General features: G+C 38.5%; 1 protein-coding gene across 8 annotated transcripts in view; it reads left to right on the plus strand.

The window, feature by feature from the left end:
* Window positions 1–22,446, plus strand: part of R3HDM2 (R3H domain containing 2) — a 156,964-nt gene that overhangs the window by 27,521 nt on the left and 106,997 nt on the right. For 3 of the 8 annotated variants that reach the window (XM_075551414.1, XM_075551415.1, XM_075551432.1), the window contains exons 2-3: window positions 3,685–3,783; window positions 11,987–12,049. The exons of 1 other annotated variant lie outside the window; for it this stretch is intronic. In XM_075551414.1, coding sequence (XP_075407529.1) covers window positions 3,696–3,783; window positions 11,987–12,049 — 151 coding nt within the window. In that variant the 5' untranslated portion in view covers window positions 3,685–3,695. Of the gene's footprint in view, window positions 1–3,684; window positions 3,784–11,981; window positions 12,050–22,446 lie in introns of all 8 variants that reach the window. 4 more of the 8 variants (XM_075551428.1, XM_075551426.1, XM_075551427.1 and 1 more) reach the window with 3 other exon arrangements.

A 22,446-nucleotide genomic window follows, 5' to 3' on the forward strand; every position in this document is an offset into this window, starting at 1 on the left:
TATGCCAGTGATGTAGTATGGCTTGCTTCCTGATCACATCAGTTGTTTTACTGCACTAATTGCTGAATACAGATTGGCTCTATATTTTTAATGCCCTGGGGCACAGATCCTGTATAAACTAAATTGTAACTCCTTTGATGGAATATGTGTTGAGGTCAATGATTGATACTTTTTGTGACTTCAAAACAAACTCACTGCCCTGGAGTCATTCTGACTCATAGCAACCATATAGGATAGGGTAGAACTGCCTCTGTGGGGTTCTGAGACTGTAACTTTTTATGGGCGTAGAAAGCCTCAGCTTTCTCCAGAGGTGGTGCTACCCTTGTAAACTGGGTTCAACATCACAACAGTTTCTGCAGGATTTTTCCAGAGCAGGAAACAGAATTTCACAGCCACATACTGTTCACTTACTTAATCCATGATTACCACAAACGAGATTTGAGCAAAACCGCTGACCTTGTAGATAGCAGTCCAGTGCATGGGGAACCACTACGCCACCAGGACTCCCTATACTTCCATTCTCCTACAAGCCTAAAAAAAAAAGCCCTCCCATAGAAGAAAGGAGCTCCCAGAAAACCCAAATGCTGCTAGCATGAGCCCTCCTAAGGTCAGGGCACACTTCACCTGTCTTATTTGCTGGGAGCTACTGTATATATTGTGTATAAGCCAAGTTTCTCAGCACATTTTAAATGCAGTTTTTGTGGTACAATTGGGTGCCTCGCCTGATATTAGGGTTGGCTTATACTCGAGTATATATGGTACTTTCTTCCATAGGGGGAAAAAGTTTACAGGAAAATGGAATTAAAGATTAGTGAAGCCCCCTCAGATAGTTTTATTTAGTCAAATGAATCTTCTTCCTATTGCTGTTTACTATAATCTCTACTATTTTTGAGAGATCCTTGTGGTTTAAATGCTGTGCTAGAAATAAGGCCAGTTTCTTTGGGAAGAGTTAATCTTTTCTGGCCTGCTTCTTCCAAAGGCAGAATCCCTAAACCTCTGGGGGCTCTGGAGTTGATGGGGACAAAGGCAAATTTCTCTTGGAGTGACTGTCCTGCTCTGGATAGTAGTAAGTAGCCGGAGGTCCTTGTGGTTTCCTTCTCTTGGTGTGGAAGGACTCACACCAGTCTACCAGGTCCCAGGTAAAACCTCCATGACAGAAGCGAGGTTGTGCCTCTGGCCTGGCCTTGCCCAGGACCTGGCCTCATCACAGGCCAGGAAGGGTAAGGATGAAGAATGCTGCGGGCCCGCTCTCTGGGAGCTGGGTGTAGGGGCCTTGTGTTCTTGCTTGCTGTCACCCAGGAGCGGAGTTGGCCTCACTGAGCTGTGGGGGTTAGAGGGTGTGTGGAAAGGAGCAGTTTTGGTTAACTACCACCAATTCTTGCCTTTCTTACCCAGTTTCCATAGACTTCTTGAATAGATTTCTGTCATTTGTTGTTTGCTGTTAGGACTGTTTTCATAGTTTGAAAACTGTTTCGTCGTTGGGCAGTGTGTCATGGTGTGTTATGGGCCAGCACCACTGCTTTTGTATCATTGAATTTTGCTTCAGTTACAATACCTGATTTAGGCAGCTCTGAACCTAGAGTTCACAATTCAGGAGTGACATTTTTTTACTGCTAGAGAACAGAGATGAACTTAAAGGGATTTCTTTTTTTTTTAAAAGGGATTTCTTTTGTGAAGTGAGGATATGTATGTCAATTATTTGAATTGATATTACATAGTATATTTACTTCCTTTAAAATGCCAAGGACACAAAAGGTATAGAGTGAAGTTTTCTTCCTTCTTCTATACCCAGAACTGTTCAGTTCTGCTCTCTACAACTACAGTGACCACTGTTTGTTCATTGTATACATTCATAAGCATTCAAATATACATTTAAAAGTATATATAAGGGATGTTTAATATATATATATATATATATATATATAAGTATATATAAACAGATGGAAGCAGACTTCTTACCAGAAACGATCCTACAGAATCAGTCACTTTGCAATTGTGTAAGAGGCAGCCAAGGAAAAGAAAATATTGTTTCTTTTGTTTTTGAAATTGGTAGATTGTAATACTCCATAAAAGCTTAGCCAACATACAAATTTAAATAATATTTAAAGTGAAAAAAAGTATATATAAACATACAACAAATAATGGACATATATTTTCCCCATCTTACAAAACTAACTTTCTATTTTGCTCTTTTCACTTAAAATGTAACTTAAAAAAATTATTTTATTGGGGGCTCGTACAACTCATCACAATCTGTACATCCATCCATTGTGTCAAGCACATTTGTACATTTGTTTCCCCTGATCATTCTCAAAACACTTGTTTTCTACTTGAGCCCTTGGTATCTGCTCCTCATTTTTTCCTCTTCCCCCCCCCTTCCCCCATGAACCCTTTGATAATTTATAAATTATTATTATTTTGTCCCATCTCACACCAACCGATGTCTCCCTTCACCCACTTGTCCACTGTCCTTCCCCCATGGAGGAGGTTATATGTAGATCCTTGTAATCTGCTCCCCCTTTCTCCCTCATCTTCCCTCCACCCTCTCTGTATCGCCACTCTCACCACTGGTCCTGAAGGGTTCATCTAGCCTGGATTCCCTGTGTTTCCAATTCCTATCTGTACCAGTGTACATCCTCCGGTCCAGCCAGATTTGTAAGGTAGAATTGGGATCATGATAGTGGGGGGGGAGGAAGCATTCAAGAACTAGAGGAAAATTGATGTTTCATCATTGCTACACTGCACCCTGACTGGCTTATCTCCTCCCCGTAGAAAATATAACTTTTAAGTACATCTAGAATTTACTTATTTTTGTTTTTTGCCTGCAGAGTATTATGGGATGTAGAAAGACCTTTTATTATTCTATTAATAATAGTCTTTTTTACTTAACAAATAGTGTTACATGAATAACTTTGTCCATGTCATTTTACATCTTTGAGATAATATCTATTATGATAAAAATTTTAAAGATTGTATATCTTTATAATTTTCACATGTTGGAAAATGGACTTCCAAATGTATATTTGAATTATATTCCTACCACCAATTAATTGATCCAAGTTTTAAGAGAGGGGATTTGGGTGCAGATAAAACTAATTTGAAATATCTTCACCCACATGTGCTTAGAATAGAGCCCCCAGTATTGGCTTGCATTATAGCCATGTGTATTCAACACATCATTAATTAAGTGCTTGTTAAAGGGTGCATTGTTCCACTGTAAAAAAAAAGAAGAAGAAGAAGAAGATTATATTAACTTTACCTCCATGCTCATAGACCATTTCTGGAGGAGCAGAGCCTTGTTTGCCCCAAGTGTATTTGTGTGTGGAGGGCAGGGTGGTGGTGTTTAGATGAACAAGTCTTAAACTTTTTGTGATCTCTTACCTCCTTACTCTTTAAAAAAATGATTATGAAAAAACATTATGGATCCCCAAAGAGCTTTTATTTATGTGGGTTATATTTATATTGGTTACTGTATTAGAAACTAAGGAAAAAATGGTCTGTCATTAAAATACTAATTAAATTTTACATATTAAGATGCATAGATCACTTAAAATAGAATTAAGTACAGATTTTAAAATAAAGATTTAGTGAAAAGAAGGAGCAGCATTATTTACATTTTTAGGAATATCCTTAATATCTGACTTAATAAGACAGCAGGACTCTCAAATTTGTTTCTGCATTCAGTCTGCTGTGATATGTCATTTTGGCTGAAGTATATGAAGAAAATCCAGCTTCAAAGATACGTAGTTGGAAAAAAGTGGAGTATTTTGCTATCCTTTTCAGGTACGTGTAGACATTATTTTATATTATATCCAAACTCAACAAGTGGTAGTTTCTTCAAGGTTAGTTAAATTGTGGAATCTGAAATAGTTACAATGTGGAGTCATGAAATCAGATTAGTCAGCTTTTGTATTCAGTGACATTAAAATCCATTGGGATATCTTACACTTGAATGGATCTTTTACCCATACGTGATTTTAAAATATCATGAATCGGTCAATTGGAAACTATTGGTTCACTGAGTTACACAGATTTTCTAAATGTTTGACACATTTTATTACATAACATTTTAAAACTCACATTTGTTAATATTACTGATTTCATCAGGAAAATCTTTAAGTACTTAGAAGCTGTCAAGCACACAGTTGTAAAAATTCAGATTTTTGCATAAAAACTGTAATTTTATCACTGGCAACAAAAACTGCCATTAGTTTTTTGAAGTAACAGGTTCACTTTGTTTACTTTAGTGAAAAACATTGCCAGCTACCCACATCTGAAAAAACCATAGTTTGCCTGTCAGTTGTTTCCCCAAGTAATCACGGTGTTCCTTGACAGTGCGTGGATGTGCACACGGGCACAGCTCAGGTATACAAGTGCTTTTTCAGATGATGATCACTGTGGTATGCAACGTAAGCTATTTTGTACTTCCAGTTTTGTCCCAGAGAATATTAAAAAGATGCATTCACAAGTGGAAATTTAATACAAGCCTTAATTTTTACTGCTTCATCAAGGCTACTTTAACGGTTAGTGGTGAAGGGAGCAGTATCACTGGAGCTACTGGATGCTCGTGCCCTAACTGGAGGCACCAGCAGTTTCACCCCGTGTTGATTGCAACATAATAGAAGGGAAATAACATGGAAATGTCAGTGCGTTTTAGGGGAGAGTTTACATAGCATAGGAGGGCTCTCATTTAGCAATTTTTAGACAAATTGTTGTGTGACATTAGAAGCAACTTTCATGGTGTGTCAGCATTCTTTTAATTTCTACTCTGCTCATTCCATTTCCATTGATTTAGCTTCCCTGCACCTTGTTGCTTTTGGGTAGACCTTGACCCTTTGTCTCATGTATTTGATTGTTTAAAGGAGCACATTACTTATGGGTGATAGTACTCATTTTATTAACCAATCGTATTTAGTTGAAAGGTATACTCTGCTTTTGTCTTCAGTTCCCAGTTAAAAGGTATCTTAGTTTGGGTGATAGTCTCAAGGATTCATCTAGTCTCCTTTTTTTAAAAAATACTTTTATTGGGGGCTCTTACATCTCTTATCACAGTCCATATATTCCTCCAACGTGTCAAGTACATGTGCACATATGCCGCTGCCATAATTTTCTTTCTTTTTTTTTTTTAAATTTGAATTTTGTTCTGCATTTTTCTCTCATTCTAAGTGAGATCTTCTGTTTTGGCCCTGATCAGAATGGTTGGTAGTGGTAGCCAGGCACCATCTAAATCCTCTGGTTTCAGGTGGGAAGAGGCTGTGGTTCAAGCAGGCTGTTAGTCCTGTGGACTAGTTTATTCTTTGAATCTTTGGTTTCTTTCATCCCTTTTTGCACCAGACAACTAGAGATCAATAATTATATCCTAGATAGCCACTCACAGCTTTTAAGACTGCGGTTGCTATTCATCAAATTAGGATGTAGAACATTAGTTCTGTGAACTGTCTTATTATGCCAGTTAAGTGAGTATCCCTTAAGATTATGATTCTAGATCTTTTAACCCCATAAACCATCCTGCAAGGTATTTGGATGTTCTAGGCAGTCTCTGTAACTGAGCTGTATTAGGAATATATGTGCAGCACACACAAAACTGTGTGTGTGTATATACACACATACACACATCTGTTTAATAGCATGCTTATAAATGCATGTGTGTGGGCTCACATGTGCCTTCAGATACACATATATGCACACACCTTGGTTGTTAATACTGTTGCTACAGAATTATATATATTATAGCACTTAGCAAAAATGTTCTTTATTCTCATGTACTTCTTATTGCCTCTATTTGCTTTAATCAAATTGTGCACACTTCAACTATATTGAGTACTGCCCTTCTCATCACCCAAAATCAGAACGATTCCGCCTTCCTTCCTTCCTTCCTTCCTTCCTTCCTTCCTTCCTTCCTTCCTTCCTTCCTTCCTTCCTTCCTTCCGTCCCTCATAATCATCAAAGCATAGTGCTTTCTGTGTGCGTGCTTATCCTTGACTCCTTATAAAAGTGAGGCTATCTGATATTTGCCTTTTGTGAATGATCTGTGTCACTCAGAATAGTGTCCTCCAAATTCAGCAAATAACCTCATAGTGTTTTGAAAATAATTTGACCCCTTAGACCACCTAAAACCACACTTTGAGAACTGCTGTTCCAGATAGAAGATGTATTATATACCCAGGGTTGCAAAGGTGAGAAAAAGTATGTATCTTTGCAATAACTATAAGAAAGTAGTTATGACAAGAACTCAGGGTACTTGGTGAGAGAAGAAAGGTAGTTGGGCTAGATGATAAAGGGCCTTTAGGACCATGATGGACAGTGCAGTGTGGATGATGTAGCGTTTGTTATGTGGACACCTTTGAAGGATTTAAAGGAGAACTGTGTAGGTAAAACAGGAGGCGGGGTGAGTGATGTCACATTTGTACAATAAAACTTGTAAAAGCCAGAACCTGTGTAAGGAATAAACCTTTTTTAGAAAAAAAAACCCGAAATATTTTCCATTAAAATATGCTATAAAAATGGTAAAACTGCATGCACTTGTCAAAAGTGGAAAACTTAAGATACCTAGAGTTCTGGCTCTCAAAGGCTCCACTATAATTTTCCAAAGTAACCCTTTGTCACAGTGTGCCTGGTGGTAAGTAAGGAGGTCAGTGGAAAATGAAGAGGCCTAAACTAAGGCACTGGCCTTGTTCATGGAGTCGTGGACGTCCTAGCCATACCGACCAGTGCAGGGGTTGTTGCATGTCCTACTGAGAGCTGCCTTGAATATGGTAGACTTAGTCGATTAGCTGGCTGCATGGGGCACAAACTAGCTGCTTCCATCCTCACATCAGTCAGTTATAACTTGTCCCTTCAACTAGTCCTATGTAGGAAGTTTCCTCTGGAAGTAAGGCTAATCAAACATCAGAAATGGCCTAGTATCTCTTTTGCATAGATAACGTTCAAAGGTAACTAATTTACTACCATAACTTAGTTTTATCTTGGTTTTGAGTTTCATATTAATAAAATCATATTTTTGTGTGTCATTTTTTTCTTTGTTTAACTTGTGAGAGGCTTGAACCTAGTGGCATGTAACAGTGGCTTATTCTTTCTGATACATGTATAATAATCCATTTTCTGACCATAAAGCATAAACCATTAATCTATGCAACTAGATTATGACTAACATTGTTGCACAAAGAAAGACACAAAAGAGTGGTGGCTCAGTGGTTACACACTTGACTGCTAATCAAAAGAACCCGCTGCCTCCTGTGAGAAAGCTGTGGTGGTCAACTTCCCTAAACATACACAGCCTTAAGCAGTCTCTTCTGACTTTGCAACTTTTTCCAAACTACCCTGATGTTACTATTGTAGAAAAGATAAGTTCTTTCTTTTAAAATGAAAGACAGGTCCTTTCTTCCCAGGTGATTCCCTTCTCTACCCCACCGCGTTTTCTTTAGTTGGTAATAGCTAAGAGTTACCACTCTGGGCTTTGGGTCCAGTGCCCAGCTCTTTCACAACTTTGTAATCATCCAGCCTTAACTAATTTTGGCTTTGAATGAGGACTTATTTTACCAAGCACTCAGAGAAGCCAGGGAAGAAGACACCACAGCAGGGGCAGGTGTTTGGATGGCAGTTGTCTTGAGTGGACAGTGTTTTTGTATGTGAAAGGAATGAGAATTTAGGGCAAGGCACAGGTGTCAATGACCTGTCAGCTCATCAGGATGATGAATCAGCAGACATCTGAGGTGAGATGACAGTGTCGGCACAATGAGTCCCTTGCCCTGAATGTATTGGGTCTTTCATTAAGGTGGCTGTCACAGCCCTTCTTTCAGAGAACAGTCAGTCATTGTTCAAGATTCGGCTGACTTTAAAAATTATTTGTTTTGAAGAGGTAAGGTCGCTTTCCGTGTCAGTGTACCATTGGAAGTGGCATGTGGCTGTTTGTCAGATTACAGCCATTTTGCTATGTCCAAGTGTTAGACTAATTAGGATGTTTAAAACTTGTCTCTAGGTGACTAGAGATTATTCTGTCTGTTTCTCCATGGAAGTTTAATTAATTGCCTAGGTCCATTTGTACCCCAGAGAAGTGGATTTTGTTAACTGTAATTTCTGATTCATTGTTGACCAAACCAGTGATAATTTGGTGGGAATAGGAGCTCAGAGTTGGCATTTTATTGCAAAAGTTGGATGCTGCCTATCGAATACAGCTGATTAGAAGACTAGACAAAGTGTCTGTTTTTCTGGTGACAGAGTCATTACTAAAGTTTTATATAATGCCCCACAAGTCCCATTGCTGTCCTGATTCTTCCCGCTGTGGTGAGGTTAAGGCATTTAGAGTGCTTCACAGTACTGCTGTCAGCAGTGATTGTCTTGGGTCAAGTTAGCCAAGTCATCTTGGGGTGCACTCCTCAATATAATGACAGTAGTCAGACTTTCGGCAACTGCTGCCAGACAAGTGTAGATATGGGACCCACAGACTCAGAGGACAGTGCTGCCAGATAGGATGGTCATTTTGCTTTTAAAGGTATGTTAGTTTCAGAGAAGGGAACAGAGGTGTCTGAGAATTCAGGACAGATTGTAAGAATGAAGTTGAGAGCATGGGGTTTGACAGCTTGGCCAGTTTTTCTGGCCATACACACAAACTTAAAAAAATGCAAACTGTTTAGTGTGTCATTGAAGTACTTACCTTTTTGAATAAATCAGACAGAATATTATTTCAGTGCTCATGTGTTGTGGAAACAGATATAAACAAAGCATACAAAATCACTGCCCTCAGAGCTTGTGAGTATGCTGCAAAAGTTCTTGGAAAAATTCCATTGTCTTGTAATTCCATTTTTTTCATGAACTTTTTGAAGTTCCTTCTTTCCTTGAAAGAGGGATTATTTTTGAGTAAACAAATAAGACAAGTTATATAGTTTTTTTTTCTTTCAGTTATGTAGGTTTTATGAAATACTGTGAAGAACATAGATGTAGTGATGAGATAAGGAGTAAGGGGGAAGGGCTACTTTAGATCCGCTGTCAGGGAAGACCTTTCTGCTGAGTTGGGACTTAGGAACTGTCGAGGAAGGCAAAACTAGCACTTCCTTGAGGGGAGAGGAGTGATATAGGCAGAAAAGGACAAGTGGAGAGAATGGCCTCTGGAGAGGGTTTGTTTTTGTATGTTCAAGAGTAATCAGAGGTCAGCTCATATAGGATGCTGTAGGCCTTGGTTGGGATGGTGGGCAGGCGTTGGTGAAGACAACTTGTTGAGAAGGCAGTTAAGTAATCTGACTTTCATTTTTTTAAATTTAATTTTATTGGGGATTCATACAATTCTTATCACAATCCATACATACATTGTGTCAAGAACATATTTACATTTGTTGCCATCATCCTCAAAACATTTGCCTTCCACTTGAGCCCTTAATATCTGCTGCTTATTCTCTTAATTCATAAATTATTATTATTTTGTCATATATTACACTGTCTGACGTCTGCCCCCCGCCTTCTTCTCTGCTGTCCCTCCCTCAGGCAGGAGGCTATACGTAGATTCTTGTAATCAGTTTCCCCTTTCTACCCGACATTCTCTCCACCCTCCAGACATTGCCACTCTCACCACTGGTCCTGAAGGGGTCATCTGTCCTGGATTCCCTGTGTTTCCAGTTGCTCTTTCTACCTATGTACATCCTCTGGTCTAGCCCGATTTGTAAGGTAGAATTGAGATCATGATAGTAGGGGGGAGGAAACACTTAAGAACTAGAGGAAAGTTATATGTTTCATCGTTGCTTCCCTGCACCCTGACTGGTGGTTCATCTCCTGACTTTCATTTTTAAAAGATCCCTCAGGCTTCTCATGGGAGAGACAGGATTGCAGTGTCAAAACTGGAAGAAGAAATTTTATTTTAAAAACTATAAGCTGATTGGAGGCTATTGGATATGAATGACAGAAGGGAATAAGCCTTCTAAAAAAGTATTCTGTGTTTAATTATGGTAAAATTAGAAATAGGGTAATGTCTTAGTTATTTAGTGCTGTTATAACAGCTAAACCACAAGTGGTTGGCTTTAACAAACAAATGTATTCTTTTGCCGTTTAGGAGGTTGGAAGTGTGAATTTAGAGTGCCAGCTTTCAGGGAAGGGTATCACTCTGTTGGCTCTGGGACAAGCTGCTTTTCTCCTGTCAGTATCTCTGGGCCCATCATTCCATGCATCTCAGTCTCCCTACAGGTCTAAGAATTTCTCAGCACAGGGATCCAGGGTCCAAAAGACATACTCCCCTCCAGGTTCTTCTTTCTTGGTCACGAAGACCTTGCTTTTCTTGCTAAATCTCTTCTATATCCCAGAAAAGGAGCCCTGGTGCTACTGTAGGTTAGGCATCAGACTGCTGACTGCTAGGTTAGTGGTTCAAACTACACAGCGTCTTCTTGGGAGAAAGATGAGGCTGTTTATTCCCATAAATATTTCTAGTCTGGGAAACCCTACCATAGTGTCATGATGAGTTAGAATCCACTTGATAGCAGTGGATTTGGTTTTTATATTTCAAAAGAGATAGGCTCAAAATGCAACCTAATCCTGGAGATTGTATCCTGACTCATTGATGTAACTGCCACAGTTCCTGCCTCATTAACAAAATTTGGATTTATAATACATAGGATAATTACATCAGATCACAAAATGGAGAGTAGTTAATGTAATATTAAGAACTAGCCTAGACAAGGTGACATTAGTTTTTTGGGGGGCAGAATTAAGTCTGCAAAAGCAAGAAAATCATTACCACATTGAATACTACTGTGTGCTTTAAGTTATTTTGCCCATAATTCTCTGATTCAGAGGTGACAGCACCTCTTGATGTGGTTTGACTCTCATTGTGCCCAGTTTCAAATCAGACACATCAAGGTGTTGGCTTGAGGGCGAATGGGAGAGGACAACTAGAAATGTTGTTGCACAGATAAGAGCAAGGCATTTCTTAGGGAAACATTTGCCACAAAGGACAAAGGAGGAGCAAGGAAGATCAGTGTCATGTGTCTGGAGCTCCTAGCCATGTCTTTTTCAGCCCTTTCAGTCGTAAGCAAACTAACACACATTATTACACATCCTTAATGCCAACTCCCTCAGGTGCAGAGCTATAAAAACCTAGTTGAGCTTTTTCACAGAACATTTTGTAAAATGTTGTGAAGAAAGACTTTAGCAATGTGATATATATGAAAGAGAATTGACTTAGGGATACTCCTAACCAGCATAGAACACAGTGGGATTTAGTTGTGTGTGTATGTTTTACATAAATGACAGAATGTTAGACGTTCTGTTTTATATCTATGTTAACTTTTTATTACAATTTGGGTGAAAGTGTATAGATTGGTTTTTCTATTCTGTAAGTCATGGCATTTTGTTCGTAACATTAATTGCCAAGGGCTTAGCTATTTTGAGGGCTTCCACTGACACAGACTGGCTTGGACACATTGAGAGTTCCAGTCGAGGCATTCAGCACTCAAGGCCCCTGAGGCAGACTCAGGAGCCACCCACCCTCAGGATCCTATAAGAGTCTAAAATGAAAATGAGTAAATATTGCAGTTGAGGTGAGGTGATAATAAATTATACTTGCAGTATTTGCTTGCACTCAAAGGAGAAAATTCTGTCTCTGGCCTCTTGCTACTTCTGTGTGTCACCAACTAAGAGATTCTAGATCTGTTATTTCAGCTTCCAGACTTAGCTTCTGGAAAAGGATAATGGAGAATTTCAGCTGAAGAATTGCAAGGAGCTTGCTTGGATGATGAATGTATTAGTGAGGATGATGTGGCCTGTGTAAGGAGGAGGGAGATCATCAGAGGGACAAGAGCTCAAACAGTAGTTCTTCTAACAGTGTTGAGGGGAAGCGGACCCAGGGGATTCAGGACAGGTGCGGGGTTATTGGGAAAGCAGACATAAAGAAATGCTGCTGTAGATTTTGAATTGCGCCTCTTTATTTTTCTTTGAGAGTCTCACAAAAAGACTTAAATTGCTTTTAACTTTTGTTTCTTTTGTGTGTGTTTCTTTTTGAGGTTAGACTTGTTTCTTATATGTGATGCCATTCCAGCACTGGACTCATGGAGGCTGAACACTTATTCAGGTAATAATAGGTAACATTTGTGGAACATCAATGTGCCAAGAACCCTGTCAAATCAGCTGCTAACCAAAGGCTTGGCAGTTTATACCTACTAGCCACTCCGTGGAGAAAGCTGTGGTAGTCTGCCTTTTTAAAGATTGCAGCTTAGGGGAAGCCCTACCTATATGGCAGTTCTACTCTGTGTTACAGGGTTGCTATGGATCAGAATAGACCTGATAGCAGAGGGCTTGGGCATAGGAGTTTCTGTGTGCCAAGCAACACGATGTACCCGTACTCTCATTCAGTGCTCACAAAACCTCCACGGGGTTGGAAGTATTATTGGCCCTATGTAATACATGAAGAATTTGAAATTCAGAACACATCAGGATTGAATTACACCGAATTGAAGAATTTTAAAAGACTGCTGTGATAGTTGAAGTGAGAGATGGCAGTAGATTGGGTGGCTGTCATTGTTAGTGTAGTATAAATATCATGCATGTCAACTGGTTTTGATTGACCAAATTTCATCGGAAATTCAGTAGTTTTTCTTGTTACAGAATTCATCATACTTTGTCTTTGAAATTATAGGCATACCTATTGATAAAGAAAAATCAAGTGTAGGATTTTTTTTACCTTAAAGCTTTTTATAAGTTTTTAAGTAGGATAAATTTAATTTCATAAATGTCTGTAATTGTAAGGTAAATATTACTGAGAAATTTGCTTTTAAAAAGTGATTTAATATAGGTCAGGGGTAAATTTTTTTTCTTTCAAGGACTATTTGAATATTTATTACATCATTTGGCCACCATACTGATCAAATATTTAATTAACCTCACACCTAATATGGATGGCTAGGAGCCCTGGTGACATAGTAGTTGCAAATTGGACTGCTAATTGTTAGATTAGCAATCCAAAAACCATCCGCGCTCCTAGCAAGAACGATGGGGCGGGGCTATCTTCTGAGAGTTTGTACTCTCAGAAACTCACAGGGGCAATTCTACGTGGCCCTGTCACAGTGGCATTTCTATGCAGTCATTATAAGGCAGCACAGACTCAATGGCAGTGATGTGGTTTGGTTTTTTGGGGGGGATTTAATGTGATGGCTGGAATGGCTTCTCTGTGGTGAGGCATGCGATGTTAGCTGGTGTTGGTGATTTCACGAACCCTACATAACCCTCACGACTCGTCCCTGATACAGGTCATCGGAGAGGCTCCTGTGAGTTCCTCTCATTTGAGATACTCTTATTCACACAAGTGTTTTCAACTTGAAGGAAACCTATTGAGAGTTTCTTTCTTTCTTTTTTAAAAATTTCTTTTAAACTTGTCTGAGCCCTCTTTTTGCTCCTGTGCATCTAAATCCTTATTGACGGTCACATTAACTGCAGTACTTGCCAAAGCTAGAGGCAAGTATTTTTTTTAATATATCATTTTATTCTTATCACAATCCATACATAAATAAATTGTGTCAAGCACATTTGTACATTTGTTGCCAACATCGTTCACAAAACATTTGCCTTCTACTTGAACCCTTAATATCAGCTCCTCATTTCCCCCCTCCCTCCTCATTCCCCCCCCTCATGAACCCTTCATAATTAATAAATTATTATTTTCTCATATGTTATACTGTCCGACATCTCCCCTCACCCACTTCTCTGTTGTCAATCCCCCAGTAAACTGCACATAGTAAAAATGTGCATTTGATAAGTTTTGGCATACAGACACTCACAAACCAATAACCACCATCAAAAGAATAAACATATACATACATCATTGGCATGAGTTTCCATATTCTCATTTCTAATCCTTTCCCCTGACCTCTGTGGTCTCCAAGCAACCGTCCATATGCTCTCTGTCACTACAGAATAGTCTACATTGTTTCAAATTTTGTATCAGTGGAAATGCATGCACATGTTACTGCATGTTTCAAGAGCTCTGTTTAAAAATTTTAGTAGTAATTTATTATATATATGCCACAGTGTGGCCATTAGAAGGTGGACATTTGCGTTATGTCCAGTTTTCAGTAATTATAACTGTAGTTATGCTATGAATATTTATGTAAATGGTGTGTGGACTTATACTTTTATTTCTCGTGGCAAAATACGTTGAGGTGAAATGACCGGAACAAACAGTAAGTGTATTTTCAACTTTATAAGAAATTGACTGATTGCACAACTCTTTTTAATATGTTTAAGCTATTGAATTGTATGATATGTGTATTATATCTCAATAAAACTTTAAAAAACTTTTTAATTGACAAAAACTATTTTTATAAATGATGGTACCATTTTATATTCCAACCAGCATTGTATAAAATGTTTTTTTTTTTTTTTAGGTTTGCTGTTTTCTATTCTTTTTTTTATGTGTTTTCTATTCTTATAAGCACTTAATATTGTCCAATTTTTAGTTTTAGCCATTCATGTAGGTGTGTAAACATTTTATTGAAATTTTTATTTGTGTATTCATAAGAGTTACTGATCTCTAGCTTTCTTATAATGTTTTTGGTATCAGGGTAATACTGGCTTGATAGATAAATACTAATTTATTCTATAAGAATAAGTTAAGGAGGGGGGAGCGGGGAGGGAGGGGAAAAAAAGGGGACCTGATGCAAAGGGCTTAAGTGGAGAGCAAAATGCTTTGAAAATTATTAGGGCAAAGAATATACAGATGTGCTTTATACAATTGATGTATGTATATGTATGGATTGTGATAAGAGTTGTATGAGCCCCTAATAAAATGTTAAAAAATATTACACACAAAGCCACATACAAAAAAAAAAAAAGAATAAGTTAAGGAATGTTCCTTCTACCTCTGTTTTTTGGGAAGAATTTTTAAGAATTGGTATTAATTTTTCTTTGAATGTTAGATATGCTTCAGCAATGAAGCCACCTGGACCTGGGCTTTATTTTAGGATTGTTGGCTGATTATCTTTTAAAGATACTGAACTAATGAACAAAAATATTATTTGACCGTATAGTTATAATTTCAGTGGTCTTCGTTCTTCTGGCTAGGTTCAGATCATTGGTGTAATTTTCCTTCTATCTGGAGGACTAGTACAGGGCTACTTAAAAAATAAGCAAGTATTTATTTAACCACTTTGGGGGCATATAATTCATGTACAATACAATTCAGTGGTTTAAATGTATTAAAAAGAATCGTGCAAGTACAGGTCAGCTGTTGTTGTTTTAACTTTTGTACATCTAAAAATTAGTCTTTTTTCACCTTGGATTTTACAGTTTTGTTTATTTTCTGTTTATAATATTTTATTGTGCTATGGTGAAAGTTTATACAGCAAATTTTGTTTCCATTTAATAATCCATACAAAACAGTCCAGTGACATTGGTTATACTTTTCACAACATTCCCATGTGTCAGCATTCACCTTTTTCTGTTCTAATTAATCTTATTTCCAGCAATTTCATTTCCTATATGCCCTTCTGCCCCTATTTCCTATATGTCCCTCGTCCCCATTTACCACATTTCTCATCTTTGCTTTAGAGTAAATATTAACCTTTTGATCTCATATAGGTGATTTTTAAAAAGAGCCTAGTATTCACAGGTAATATTCTTTATTTTCGAGCCAATTGGTTTTTTAACTGAAGATGACCTCCAGGAACTGTTGGGCTCAAAATTTGAAGAGTATCTCAGGAAGGTCTCTAGTCTCAATCAGTTCAGCAAGTCTAGACTTTTTAAAAACGTGCGTTCTGGTCTTAGTTTTTCCCCCCTTTCTTTAGGATCCATCCACTGTGGCCCTGATCAGGAGTTAGTAGTGGTAGGTAGGCACCATCTAGTTCTAGTCTCAGGGTAGATGAGGCCATGGGTCATGGAGACTTTTAAGTCCTGCATACTAGTATCTTCTGAGGTTGTGGTTTCCTTTGTGTTATGCTCAAGATGAATAGAGATCAGTAGTCTCATCTTAGTTGGCTGTTCACCAGTTTTTAAGACTGTTCACTATCTTGGACTTAGAGCGTAGACTTTATGAACACTATCATGGCATTTGACCAAGTTGTCCCTTTACTTTGGTTTTTGAAAGACATTTTTTTGGTGACTAATTTTTGGTTTTTCAGTATTTTAAAGATGGTCTTCTGGCTTAAGTTGTTTCTAATGAAAATTCTCTTGTCATTTTTATCTTTGTTCTTGTGTAAACAAGGTGTCTTTCCCCCCTGGCTGCTTTTAAGCGTTCTTTATCACTGGGTTCAGCAGTTTGGTAGTGATGTGCTTTGTTATAGTTTTATACATGTTTCTTTTCCTGAGTTTCCTGGATCTGTATGTTTATCATTTTAATCCAGTTTGAAATTTTGAAGGTATTTTTAAAAATTTAAATCTTCTTTTCATTTCCTTTTCTCAGAAACACCATGGACATTGTATTCCTGTTGCCCACATGTTGATTCTGATTCACAGCACCCCTCTATGTCAGAGTAGAAGTGCTCCATAATGTTTCCCGGGTTTTAATTTTTACAGAAGCAGACTGCCACTGTCTTTCTACCAGGAGCACATGGTGTGTTCCCGCCGATGGCCTTTCGGTTAGCAGGCACGCCCTTAGCCGCTGAGCCATCAGAGCACCTTACCATGGATAGTAGGCCATTTGAGTTTATCCTACACCTTCTCTCCGTCCTCAGATCCACTGAGCTCATCTTTTTCAACAGCACTCTATTGATAATCCTATATTAAGATTTTTTAAAAATCTCTTCCATTTCAGAGATTTAAAAACTGTTTCCATTTCTCTGTCTACAACCTGTATATCATTTCTGAATCACTTAGCTTTTGATTTTGAAGTAAGTCTAGATTCACAGGAAGTTGCATACCCATTTCCTTGCTCCTCATTATCCAATCTCTATCTCCTGGCAAACTTGTTTTCCATCTCTGTAATTCTGCCTGGAATCATATGTATGCAAACTTTGTTAATTGCTTTTTTTACATTTAGCATAGTTTCTCTGAGGTTCACCCAAGTTATTGCATTCTCTAGAATGTTTTTAAACTCTTTGCCCCCTAAATGATTATTAAATATATTGGTTCTAGTTTGTGACGATGTGGCTTGGAAACAGTCTCTCAGTATTAAGCTTGCACAGTAGTAGGACTCCTCTGTCAGGAATCAGCCCACTGTTTCTTACATTTTGGATTGATTTTTCCTTGTTTTTGCCAGGAAGGTAAGTATGATCTCTGTCGCCCATGTAGCCAGAGTGAAATTCCTTTCTCTGCATGCCATATCATTTTCCAACCCATAATATTCTTATTAGGAATACCCATGGTTATTAACTGCTACTAGCTAATTAATGCCTTTTCTAAGTTATTTAAAATGGAAAATTACACCTCAAAAGATACCTCTGATGCTGTTCAGTGCCTATTGAAGCCTAGCTATTTTCAGAAGTTTGCAAATCAATCAGATATAGGCTTAGAGCTAGAAGTAGGTCAGCCATCCTAGTGCAATATGGTGGTGTGAACAGATTTTAGTGACAGCTTGTGTATTCTATCTTGTTCAGAATTCTCTTTGGATATAAGTTTAAATTCTGTGTGTTTTCATAAGCTTTCTCCGTTATTATCCTCTTAATTCGTCAGAAGAATGATTATCTTCATAAAATCACAACTTCTCCATTTGAAAGGTTGTTGTTAGATACTGTTGAGTCCGTCGGGCTCATAGTAATGCTGTGCGCAATTGAAGGAGCCTGCCTGATCCTGCATCGTTCTCACAAGTGTTCTTACTTGTAAGCCCATTGTCGCAGCCACGGTGTCAGTCCATCTCATCAGGGCCTTCCTCTTTCACTGCCCCTCTACTTCACCAAACACAGTGTCCTTTTTCAGGGACTGATTTCGCCTGACAATATGCCCAGAGGTCTGATATGAAGTCTCTCCATCCTTCCCTATACAGAGCTTTCTGCTTGTACGTCATCCAAGACAGGTTTAGCTGTCCTTTTTCTTTTTCTCCCCTCCCTCCCAGCTCTCTCCTCCCTCATGAACCCTTGATAATTTATAAATTATTATTATTTTGTAACATCTTACCCTGTCCAAAATCTCCCTTAACCCACTTTTCTGTTGTCCATCGCCAAAGGAGGAGGTTATATGTAGATCCTTGTAATCAGTCCCCCCTTTCTACTCCACCTTCACTGTACCCTCCAGGTATCGCCACTCTCACCACTGGTCCTGAAGGGGGGGGTCATCTGTCTTGGATTCCCTGTGTTTCCAGTTCCTATCCGTACCAAAGTACATCCTCAGGTCTAGCCAGATTTGTGAGGTAGAATTGAGATCATGATAGTGGGGGGAGGAAGCATTTAAGAACTAGAGAAAAGTTATTTGTTTCATCATTGCTACTCTGCACCCTGACTGACTCGTCTCCTCCCCACGACCCTTCTGTAAGGGGGTGTCCAGTTGCCTACAGATGGGCTTTGGATCTCTACTCTGCACTCACCCTCATTTACAATGATATGATTTTTGTTCTTTGATGCCTGATAACCTGATCCCTTTGACACCTCGTGGTCACACAGGCTGGTGTGCTTCTTCCATGTAGGCTTTGTTGCTTCTTAGCTAGATGGCTACTTGTTTACCTGCAAGCTTTGAAGACCCCAGACACTATATCTTTTGATAGCCGGGCACCATCAGCTTTCTTCACCACGTTTGCTTATGCACACATTTGTCCTTAGCTATCGTGTTGGGAAGGTGTACATCATGGAATGCCAATTTAATAGAACAGTGTTCTTCCATTGAGTAAGTACCTGAGTGGAGGTCTAATGTCCATATGCTGCCTTAATACTAAATATATAAATATATGCACATCCCCACCATCCTATATAAATTTATTTACATATGTACATGCCTGTATTTAGACCTCTAAAAATACCCTTTGCCTCCTAGTTCTTTCCTCTATTTCCTTTTACTTTCCTCTTGTCCCACTATCATGCTCAACCTTCATTTGTGGGTGATGTTAATGATAATTGTTCTATGACTTTCACATTCTGTTTGGTCACCTTGATTTGAAATTGATACAGATATGAGTCTCTTCCAGTCAGTTGGCCAAGTAGCTGTCTTCTAATTTTCTTCTCATAGACTAATGAGTATCTCCAGTGCTTCATCAACTTGTTGAAACATTTCAGTTGGTGTCCCATTAATTCCTGGAGCCTGGTTTGCAGAATAATGTTTTCAGTGTAACTTGAACTTCTTTCTTCCATTGGTTATAGCTCATGTGGTACCTCTTGTAATGATTGAATGCCCCCTAATTATTTTTGGTCTAAAGATTCTTTGTATTCTTTCTATCATCATTTGATGCTTCCTGCATCATTCAATATTTTTCCCTAGAATCTTTTAATATTGAAAGTTAAGGCTTGCATTTTTTGAGTTCTTTCAATTTAAGGTATACTGAGTGTTCTACCTTTTTGGTTTTCTGATTCTAGATCGTTGAACATTTCATTATAATATTTTACTCTGTCTTCTCCAGCTGCCATTTGATATTTTTCTCTTCAGCTCTTTCAGTTCAGAGTCTCCTCTGACATCCACTTTGATCTTCTCTTGTTTTTCTGTCTTTTAAATGACCTTCTGCTTTCATCATGTGTGAGGTTCTTGGTGTCCTCCCACAGCTGATCATTAGTGTCATTAGTGTTTGTTAGTCATTAGTGTTCATTGCATCAAATCTGGTCTTGAGATGGTCTCTAAAGTCAGGTAACATAGACTCAAGAGCGTATCTTGACTCTTAAGGATTTGCTTTCATTTTCTTCAGTTTCAACCTGAAATTACATAGGGGAAATTGATGGTCCGTTCTGTAGCCAGCCCCTGGCCTGATTTTAACTTCTGATACTGAGCTTCTTCATTGTTTCTTCCCACAGATGGAGTCAGTTTGATTTCTGTTCCATCTAGAGAAGTTCATGTGAAAGAAGGTATTTGCAGTGGAGAAGTCCTTGGTCTTTGAAAATTCAACCATGTGATCCCCATTCTGTTTCTGTTACTAATACGTGATTCTCATACTCTTCCTTCCTCTTTATTTCCAGCTTCTGTATTCCAGTCACCAATAATTATCAGCTCATCTGATCGCATGTTTGATCAATTTCAGGAAGACATTGGTTTAATTTCGTCATCACTAGCTTTAATGGTTGGTGTGTAAGTTTGAGTAACGGTTGTAGTTACTAGATTTCCATTTATGCAGATAGATTTTATTCTATCACAGACACCATTGTATTTCGAGATAGATTTTAGAGTGTCCTTTTTTTTTCTTTCTAATGTCTTTTTTGAGGATGATGTAATGCCACTATTCTCGAATCTGTCATTCCCACCATAGAAACCATATGGTTTTCTGATTCAAAATGACCAATACCAGTCCATTTCACTTAACACCTAGAATATTGATCTTTATGTGTTCCATTTCATTTTCACAATTTACAATTTTCCTATATTCATATTTTGTGCAGTCCATGTTCAGATTACTAATTGATGTTTGCAACTGTTTTTTCTCGTCTTGAATTGTGCCCCATTAGAAAATGAAAGCCCCCCCAAACTACTCCCATATAAATGTTAGACTCGATTTTGAGAAAGTACCTCTTTTGCAGTCCTATTTCAAGTGCTTCCCAACCTGAAGGGCTAATCTTCTATCATTGTCTCTGACAGTGTTTCCATGCTACCCTTTAGGTTTTCAATGGCTGATTCCTTTGAAGTGAACACCCTGTTCCTTTTTCATAGTCTGTGCTTAGTCTGGAAGCTCTGCTGGTTTAAGTTCACTTTGCGTGACTGGTATTTGAAATATCAGTGACATAGTTTACAGGATCACAGCAGCACCCCAAGCTGCCAGGGTGTGACAAATTGACTGAAAAGTGGTGACATTTAAAAGGAAGAGTTGATCAAGTAAAGCTGTCTCTACAGTGTAAGTCCATCTAGCTTGAAAATTCTCTTTTGACCTCTTATTAGTGTTGGAGCTTATATCAGAGTTGATGATGACTTTTTTAGTACACATACACACAGAGAGATAGATAGGTATTCTGTGGTTGTTAGCTGTTACTTGCTTTTGAGTTGGCAACCAAATCATGGTGGTTACTGCTATGGAATCATTTCCCCAGGCTTTTCTTCCATAGAGCCACCGGGGGTGTTAGAACTGCTGACCTTTACCTTTCCAGTCACTTGAGCCACAATAAGCTCCTTTATATATAAAGTAAGATTTGTTCAAGAATTTTCTCTGAAGTTCAAAGCCACAATTAACTACATTCAGAGAACTATGTCATTGACACAGAATCACATACCTGACACACATTTGAAGGAAACAAAGACATTTTGGTAATTAGATGACTTTGACTTCTTGGGATCTTCTGACAGAACCACTTTTGGAATAGAGCTGTCTCTGTGCCATTCTCATCCGAAAGTTGTATTTCTATTTTCAATCTATCATTTTGCTGATAAGGAAAGGACATCACTTGGCATATTATTCATTTGTTTTTCAGTAGTGCCTGTCACGAAGCCTAGATGAGAGTGATTACTCAGTAAGTATCTGGTGCGTCAGAACATTTGGATATGTATGGCCTTTGTAGCCATGGTCTTGTAACTCCCACCAAATGATTGGTTGGGATTATGGAAATAATGTACTGCGGCCAACCAGCGGTATTGAGTAGCTTGCTAATAATGCAGAGAGGGTGCATGGTACCCTTGTGAAGGTGAGCTTTTATAAGAAGGTATATGAAATCTTGATGTGTTGGTTAGTTTTGCCATCCATTAGACATAAAAGAGAAGCAATTCCATACAGAAGGAGACCTCGCAACCACTACTAAAGAAGAGCTAAGAGTAGAGCCCGTCCTTTGTGCCTGCCATTCCCATGAGGAAAATCTTGTAGACCCAAGAGACAGCAATGGAGAAGAGTGCACTCAGGTGAACCAGTGCACCACTGGGGAAGGCGAGAGGCGGCGAGACGCAGTGGCGTCAAAGGCAGCAGAGTGAGGAGGCTGTCAGGAGCATATGGTGCAGTGGGCTTCACTGAGTCACGGTGTCATGTAACTCTCTTCATAGATCTCATGTGGGATTTTCCTTTTTCTTTCCATTTGTAGTCCTTTGTGTAGCTTGTCCCCCTTGTTTGCATTTCCACCAGAGAGTGAGCAAAGAAGGCAAAAGAAATGAACCTGAAATTATTCTGTTGTTTAGGTATTGGTTTAGAAATAGGTCTGATTAAAAAAAATGAAATGAGATTGAGACAATTGGCTAAAATTTTAGATTTTAGAGTTAATGATTTTTATTTATCCATTTTTGTTTCTCCCTGTCATTACCATCAGTGGATTGGCTTTTTCTCTAGCTTCTAATTTTCTTCAAAGCCCTGACCGGCTTTCTCCCTTTAATTTATAACTAGTGATATGCTCTGTTAATTAATTCTATATATCCCTTCTGATAACATCATCTTTTCCTTTATCATTTAAATGTTGGTGTGTCTCGAGGCCTCTGTTCACACTCTAGCTTTTTCATTCTTGATCT

The sequence above is a fragment of the Tenrec ecaudatus genome, chromosome 6 (genome assembly GCF_050624435.1).
Source record: "Tenrec ecaudatus isolate mTenEca1 chromosome 6, mTenEca1.hap1, whole genome shotgun sequence".
NCBI lineage: Eukaryota > Metazoa > Chordata > Mammalia > Afrosoricida > Tenrecidae > Tenrec > Tenrec ecaudatus.